The 8,271-nt window shown below is 42.0% G+C and overlaps 1 protein-coding gene across 1 annotated transcript; it reads right to left on the reverse strand.

The window, feature by feature from the left end:
* Nucleotides 1-364: 364 nt before the first annotated feature.
* Nucleotides 365-5,690, reverse strand: LOC104586700 (protein SUPPRESSOR OF MAX2 1-like). Its single transcript, XM_010244012.3, has 3 exons — nucleotides 3,429-5,690; nucleotides 2,534-2,822; nucleotides 365-2,426 (listed from the first exon to the last, which is right to left on the reverse strand). Exons 1-3 carry the CDS (start codon nucleotides 4,652-4,654, stop codon nucleotides 801-803), a joined length of 3,141 nt encoding a protein of 1,046 aa, XP_010242314.1. The 5' UTR covers nucleotides 4,655-5,690; the 3' UTR covers nucleotides 365-800.
* Between the last annotated feature and the right edge of the window lie 2,581 nt (nucleotides 5,691-8,271).

The following is an 8,271-nucleotide window of genomic DNA, read 5'->3' on the forward strand; positions in this document are numbered from 1 at the left end:
CCCGTTCCGGAACACCAAAAGAAGAAAAGAAACGAACAATCAACCAAAAAAATCCCGACACGTGGCCGTATTCATTGACAATAGACGTAAACTCAGCAAACAGAAAAGATTCGGTCTAGCTTTCCATCACATTTACACGTGTCAGTCCCTACTGTCTAAATCAAGAAAAAGTGTCCTCAGATTTGAAAGTCAGGTTTATCGTCGAACACGTTAACAACTCACTTTTTCCTCTCATGAACTGTCTTTCTGGTCCACGGAATTTGATGAGACAAGAACCAATCAAGAGACTAGGTCAAGATGAAAGAATCCAATCCAACGATTCATAGAGCCCATGGCAAATAAATATTTAAATAATGATAACCAGTGATAGTCTGATATAGTCTAGATTTATTCAAAAAATATATATAAAAAAAAAACATTTCTCTTTTCTTCTTTACATGGAAGCTGTGAGAGGTTTATTTTTATTCATGACTCACCTAATTAATATGAATTTTCTAATATAATAATAGTATATTAATAATAAATAGCCAAAGCTGAAATTTTGATTTTTTTTCTTATAGACTTTTGTGTGACATCTGCCGAGTGCTGGCCATTAATGATTCTGTTACTCTCCCAAGGTTCCTGTTCTAACTTCTAACGGTTTTTCTTCTCTATGGCCTTTGTTCTTTTACTCTTTAACCCCTTGAAATGCTTAATGCCTTGCTATAGTCCCCCTCAGTTGAGAGATATTTACATCTCCACCAGACCAGAATCCAGAAGTTCCAAATTTGCCAATTCTAACCAGTAACCACCCACCTTCATTACAGACCTTCCACGGTCACCGTGATCTTGTTCGGCAGCCAATCACCGGCACTCCGATTCTCTGAGTCTCTGGTTGAGGCAAGCTTTACAAGAATGCTGTCATTGGTGCCCACGGCAGGGGATGATAAACTAGCTTTCAGCTGCTGCAAACTAGGGACTAGGACGTTCTCTGCCCAATGCTCAAACTCAGTGTTGCCGAACCACACCCCACCAACAATTTTGTCGAGCGTATCGTCATCAAATTCAATTGACTGCCGGTCACCAAGAATGGCCTTGAATGTTGAGGTAATGGTGCTGGAGATCTTGCTCCGAAGTGGGCCAAAGTCGACCGGCTTGAAGACAATGGATTCATCTATAGAGTTAAGCAGGTCCTTTGGCACTGAGGTCATTGTGAATTGCTTGTTTATGAGGCCATTTTCATGTTCATGCTCAACAGTGAGGTCACTAGAATTGCAAGACTCCTGTGCTAGATCATCCTCAGCTTCAGCAGCTTGGTTCAAATCAAATGATAGAGCAGGACATCCATCTTTTCTTGGCTTTGTGAGTCTCTCGTTGTCATGCAGCCAGTCAGGCCTGCGCTTGCTCGTCTTTTCAACAACTGATAGTTGTAATTTCCAGTCATTGCACGCTGCATTTGCGAGCTTCTCCTCATGGGATGGAATGCAATTCGACAAGCTCTTGAGATTTTCTGGCAACCAATTTGCAGTCAAGATGAAAATCACATTCCCAAGGCTGACCTCACGGCCATGAGAATCTGCAAGCCGACCTCGCTCAATTGCCCGCTTGATGCTCCCATGTATGAGAATATCTGCTTGATCAATGTCCTCAAGCACAATCACAGAGAAGGGATTCCTCCGCACAGCTTCCATTATCCTATCAATTACAGTCTTTCCACGGAAATTTATCTCTGATTCCTCATCATTGTTAGATCGTGAACCAAGACGAATTGTGATTGGACTGCCTCTGCTCATCAGTTCTGACAGAACTGATGCCATCTTCTTCTTGCCAACCCTATCAGGACCTGTAAACAATAACCATGTGTCACCCTTTGTGCCAACACCCCGCCTTTTTCCATTGCCAGACTTGCACTGTGTCACAGTAGTAGCTACTGCATTTGCTGCCTCTGGCTGCCACCCTACCTTCTCTGTTAGTCCCTTGAGGAGTCTCTTGAATGAATCTGCATCCAACAGGCTAATAAGTTTATCCTTCTTCCAATCAGAGAATTTGTCCTGTTCAGAAGAGATGCAGCCAGCAAAGTCTTTTATGCGTTCACTGTGGGTTTTATCCGGTGAGCTTTCAGTAACCTTTGGTCGTCCAAGAACAAGGTCTGTTCTTACAGGGCTCCCTGGTGAGGTACCTGCAGGTTCAGATGGTTGGGTTGGATCCTGGCACTGGCTCATTTGCAGGGATCCTCCAAGGTTTCTGGTTAGTTGTAACTTGGACAGGAAGGGCTGGCGTCCCAACAGATTTGGATTATACAAGCTTGTCATTGGAATTGGAGTTGGAGCCATTCTCTCAGGGTTGACATTTTGATGGAAACTAGGATGAAGGCGTGAGCAAGTATCATTCCATTTCTTCTGTAATTCTTGAGTTTTCTGTTTCCATATCAATTCTTGTTCCTTGGTCTGTAGTAACAACAAAGACAAAATAAAAAGATGAAAGGACTTAGTTCTGAAACTAGTGTCTTTGAGTATGCAGCAGAAATATTGATTTGGAATTCTATGGCATGTACCTCTGACTGATCTTTTATGTTTGCCCTCGCATTCTGCAACCACTGGGGCAATGGTGCCTGCGGTTTTTCTGGTTTGGCCTCAGAAGAAGATTTGTCAACCTCTTTAGCTACAAGCTTTGCTAGCTCTTGCTCGTAGTTCTCCATGCATTGAGGGCAACAGCTTGTTCTTTGAGCAGGATCCATGTTTTCAGAGGGTGGACGCCTTTGCAGTGTAGTAGTTGCAGTTGGAAAGCTCTTCAAAGGGGCAAGAGATTCAACCGAACTGCTCAGAATGCCATTACTCCCAAGCCTGAACATTCCAAAAATATAACAGCAGTTAATCCTCAAGATATAATATAACATTTTTAAACCCACACAAAACAATAGTATTTTATATTTAAAAAGATTCTGTTGTCTGTTCTCTCAACAAGGGGAACTTCCAACACAATTAGAAGGAAGCTTTCATTCCAGATTAAATCAATCACAAACCAAGAATTTCACTAAATAACTCCTAAATCGATGAAGAGATATTTTAACACCTTACCCCAAAAAATGAAAAAAAAAGAAAAACAAAATCTCACTACTTGTCAAAGATGATGTGAAGTTCATATATATGAAGATGATGCAAGTGTTTCTACTTGATTTTTTTTAGAACCGAATAACCAGAAAATTTGCAAATAATGGAAATTTAGAGCAATCAAAAAAAGCCAACTATTATTGTCAATAAACAACCAGAAAATAGAGAAAAAAAAGATTTCCTGCATAGGACAGTTTTCATACAAAATATGATACAATATAGCTAAGTTCATCTGTGCAAGAAGAAAAGCTGCTCGGACATTGATCCAAGTCCGAGCTAAAGCCAGTGTCAAAATTCAAGCTCTGTAGTTCAAAATTAATGAAAGAACTCGATGACAACCTTGGAAAAAACCCTGGTTGAGGGGTTCTTGCAGTAATTGGAACTGCTTGCAGATCCCAGTCATTCTCCATTGAAGGGTGATAGACCTGGCACCTCAGATAAGTCTCACAAGTCGCCATCCCGATCAACCACAGCCGGCAGTTTCCTTCACCGAACTTCGCCAATAGCTTTGTCATCTCTGCCACCGCAACTCTCCCTGCTTCAGATACAATTTGCTGCTGCACTGGAGCCGCTGAACCAGGAACTCCAAGACACACCGGCTGCTCCACAAGCCATTTGAGGTCTCCTAAGTCAAGAATCACGCTACCACCATTGCTGATACTGATTCGGCTCTCAATCAAACTGTCCAACTCCTTGAGCTTCGCAGTAATTTTTGTTCTATCAGAAGCAATTTCTTTGTCCAAGGAGATTACCTGAACATTCCTAAGTGGCCCGTCACCCACCTCCCTCTTCTCAATCTTCTGTAACAGTTCCCTCGTCACTGTGTCGAGCTCTGCCTCTCCGACAAGAACCGGATTCCGTTTCTTCGTCCTCAGCAAAATATCAATAATCCGCTTCACATCCTCGCCTCTTTGCTGCCCCGTTTGAGGAGAATTCCCCTGCTGCAATCTGGGATTCAGATATAAATTCCTGTTCGGTGCTGCTGTCATCGTCGTTTTCGTCGGGGGCGCTGGACGGAAACCCAATCCGCATCCAATTGTGGAGGAATTGACAGAACTTGAAGCATTCAGAGACTGTTCGATAGTGGCCTTTACAGCAGGGCTTGAGAAGCTTGCCTCTCGCATGACACGGCTCACGCTCGGGTCATCGAGGATTGAAATAATGAGCTGCTCCAGTTCCACCTTAACAGCCAGGAGAGGCTGCTGCTGCTGTTCAGGACATCCCCGGCGTTGATGGGCTTGAGCACGTTTGAGGGCAGCCATGAGAGCATTGGAGATTGGGGGCTCAAGTCCAGGAGTGAGGTTCTGCGCGGACGGAAGACGCTCAAGGGCGACGCTGAAGCAGAGCTCGAGCGCTCGACACTGTAGTGGGTGGGACGAATTGGGGTGGGATCGGATGCATGCTTGGCGAAGGTAACCAGACGGCGAAGCCAAAAGGGTAGCCGCGACATGAAGCGGGGTGGTCTGGCTATGATTCCGGCGAGCAGCCTCGGCAATCGAGTGGTTGAGAACACTCGCAGCCTCCGGCGTTAGAGTTTGCTGGATCGTGCTCAATCCAGCTCTCATGATTACAAAGAAGGCTAATCGGAAAATCAAACAACCCCTCCTACCAATTCAAACCCAGACACACAAACTCTGAAACAACACCTAATAATACAGAAAAAAAGACAAACCCAATAAAAGCTTCTCTAAACCTCGTCAGATTCTCTTCTTTTTTTTTTTTTTTTTCCTCCAAACTTAAAACCCAATTCTAAATTGCACCCAGAAACCTCAATCCCAATCTCTTTTCCTCTGTTTATTCAAAAACCCAGTAACCGTACTTGAAATCCTTCAAGTCCAGCAAGAGCATCAAAGACATCTAACTCATTCTCATTTTAGACCCAGAAAATCAACAAAAAACAGCTCAACTTCAACCCCTGCGTCGTCTTGCTCCTTTTCTGATCTCCTCCCTATCTTCAATGGGTCTTGTTCTCCTCCCTTATCTCCAGCAAACAAGTACAAGTGGAGGGCTTTCCTTCGAATGTTGTTCTGGGATTTTGTTGCGTAAGGTGTGAACGCTTACCAGTGGACAAAGTCGCACTTTCATCGAAAATTCATTCTTCAAAAAAAAGATCTCTATTTCTCACCGTAAACACTAGCTCGATAAACACATAAAACTCTCATACGCACACATGAACGAGAGAAGGCTGAGAAAAAGGAACCCCTCAGATCTCATCTTTCACATAAAAACTCGGCATTTTTCTTCTTCTTTTTCTCCTTTTCTCATCACAACCTGAAAAAAGATAAACCACCGTCCTTTTCTAATTCAATTACACACATACATCCCTCCAAACTACCAAAACAAGAAAACCCAGAAAAAATTAACAGTGAAAGCAACCCAAAAAGAACAAAGAAAACCAAAGCTACCCTTTTATTACTGAACCCAAATCAACTTCAAAACCGTTTTTAGCTGAGCAGTCCACAGAAGGAGAGAGATGCAAAAGATTAGCGCGCAATTTTAGATGTATTTACACCGTAAAGATTTTGGGTTTAGTGAAAATTCTCTCTTAGGATTTCTGAACTGCCTCTTCTGCGTTCTCCCCTCTTTTTCATGGAACTCTGCTCCTCCTGTTCTAAAACCACATAAAGAACCCCATCCAAAAACCCACTTACGATTCAGTTCAGTTTAGTCTCTCTCTCTCTCTCTCTCCTTCTCTGCATGGCTCCATTGACTCCCCTTTTTTACCTAAAAAATTTCTTTCTTTGAAAAAAAGTAAAAAATTTTACTTCAAACTCACCCTTCTCTCACTCCAACGATGGAGATAGTTTTTGAAACCAAATATCTGCTTTTTCACACGCAACCGTTGCCTGGAAAAAGGCACCGCACGGATTTCACCTTTTTCCCCCTCCCTCTTTCTCTCTCTATAACTTTTTTCTCTTTTCTTGCATAATATTATATTATTTTTTTCTCTCAGCTTTTTCGCTGCTTTTGAAGTCTTTAAATTCGGCAAAACGAAATCATCATATTCGCTTTCCATAACGCACGCCCACCCTTCTCTTTTTCACCTTTTTACGCGCTTCTCGATGTAAATTTTCACATCCTCTTACCCTTTTCAGCTCAGTAAAAATTCTATTACATTGACACGTGGCACGCATGCAAACCCAACGTGACTTTATTCTGGGATCAGATGGTTCTGATCTACGGTGGGCCCGCTCTAGAGAGAGAACCCTTCCTGCCTTTTCCGTATTTTGCTTTTTTTCCCTGGGGTTCTCCTCACTTCACTTCATCCGACATCCAAAATATCGCGAGCTGAGCTGATTGATTCCTCGGGATTTTCTCGTATCGCTCGGACGTGCCAGGCTGACGCGTGCACCCCAGCCGCGTCGCTTTTACATCGACCGAGAAATAGAAGAAGACTTGAAGAGAACACTTTCTGCATTTATTGCCGCTTGTTTGTTTCTGACGTGCACCTCTTTTACGTACATGCCACTGGTTTGTCTTGTGATTTACGGAAGTGCCACTCTTGCACGACATGTGGCCTGCGGTGAGAGTGAGAGAGATCGTAAGGTTTTTCATTTTTGTTGTGACTTGTGAGGGGATCCTCACCTGAGGGGGCGCCGCTAGCTTTAGCCTCTAGGTGCGTTGTGGACTGTGTGGTGTGGATGATTAGTGGATACCAATCTGACGACAAAGAAGCCTCATCTATGGTTAACCTTCGTCATTTTGTATGAAATTTAAGGAGAGAGTTTGGATATTGTGGTAAATTACTCTCAACTAGTCCAGGTTGGTGGCTTCGAGCGAGCCGATTCAGTTGGCAGACCGGGTTCAATGTACAGGCTCCCTTGTCCTAGAAATCCAGTGATATTATACGTGGAGGATGATGTGGCAACTTAAAAGCTGCACACGTGAATAATTTGGATCATGAACAGCAAGATCAGAATCTTGTGGAATTCAGATATTTACATCTGACCGGAGAAGAAGATTGTAATCCAAATCCAGCGATGGCCGATGGCTATAGATGGAAACAAGGACCGAAATTTTGATAAATATTGGCCGATAGTATCGTATTGGGGGCTTTCCGATATGTCCTTCTAAGAGTGTTTCGGGGTTTAATCCGGTTCAAGGGTAGATAAGCCTTAAACCGATCCTTTTAAATCAGATTAAAAACACTAAAAAAAAACAGAAAAATGAGCCTTATTATAGGCCGATACACCTTGCCAACATATTGGTTATATCGATATTTTCAACCTTAAATGAAAATAATATGTAATTATTCGAATTTAAGGGAAAAATGAAAGAATTAGCTACATGATAAATTATTATTGATGGAAAATGTTCTGAATACACGGCTGCAGGAGCAAATTTTAATTCATCTTCCATAGTTTGATATGGGGACAGCAATAGCCACGTGGCAAATTGGTAGAAATAGATTAGAAATCTAAAATGATTGATCAGGCCCCAAGTGTCCCTCCTCTCTATTTTCAAGAGAATCATATCCGTTCATGAAAATCAAACAAAGTAAAACAGATTTTGGAGCTTTTGGATGGTGCATGAAATTTCTGATTGGATCCAAACACATAAAGAAATTTGTCAGCAGCTCTGATCTTCCACGTAACCATTCATTTTGACCACGTCAGACCCCGACGACTGATGTGCCTGTGGTCCAATAATTGCTCATTTTACATGTGATAAGAATGGATTGTGCTTATATGTTATATCATGGCATGTACATGTTGGGAGGATGATAGCAAGACTGGAGGATAGCAACCACCATATGGAACCCAGCTATGAGATTTCTAGTTCGAGGTTGAGGTCATTTGGATGATCCTAGCCATATATATATCTCCATCCAGCTAAAAATATCACAAGATCAATGGTTAAGAAAATTAGTAATTAATGTCAACTGCAATATTATTACAACCGGCGTGAATAATAGTTTTTGGGCAATGCTCAAAGTATCGGTATATGTATCGTATTAGTGAACTTGAAATGGATGCATATTATAATACATATTCTAAAAAAACATATATAATATGGTGGAAAGATATGGATATTTCAGGCTGCTTTTGGAAACGATGCAAATGGAATTCAAGTCGGCTTTTTATAAAAAAAAAGCATATGTTTTATTGGAATTTATGTTTGTATCCATTATGCTAAAAGTATGGTTTTCAAAACTGGACCAGACCGGATGGTTGGACGAGAA

Source organism: Nelumbo nucifera, chromosome 8, assembly GCF_055504915.1.
Source record: "Nelumbo nucifera cultivar China Antique chromosome 8, China Antique-T2T, whole genome shotgun sequence".
Lineage (NCBI taxonomy): Eukaryota > Viridiplantae > Streptophyta > Magnoliopsida > Proteales > Nelumbonaceae > Nelumbo > Nelumbo nucifera.

Coding starts and splice junctions, on each gene's coding strand:
- LOC104586700 (XM_010244012.3), bottom strand. CDS start 4,654: ATGAGAGCTGGATTGAGCACGATCCAGCAAACTCTAACGCCGGAGGCT. Junction 2,823..3,428: donor CAACCAGGGTTTTTTCCAAG/GTTGTCATCGAG, acceptor TGGAATGTTCAG/GCTTGGGAGTAATGGCATTC. Junction 2,427..2,533: donor ACATAAAAGATCAGTCAGAG/GTACATGCCATA, acceptor TTGTTACTACAG/ACCAAGGAACAAGAATTGAT.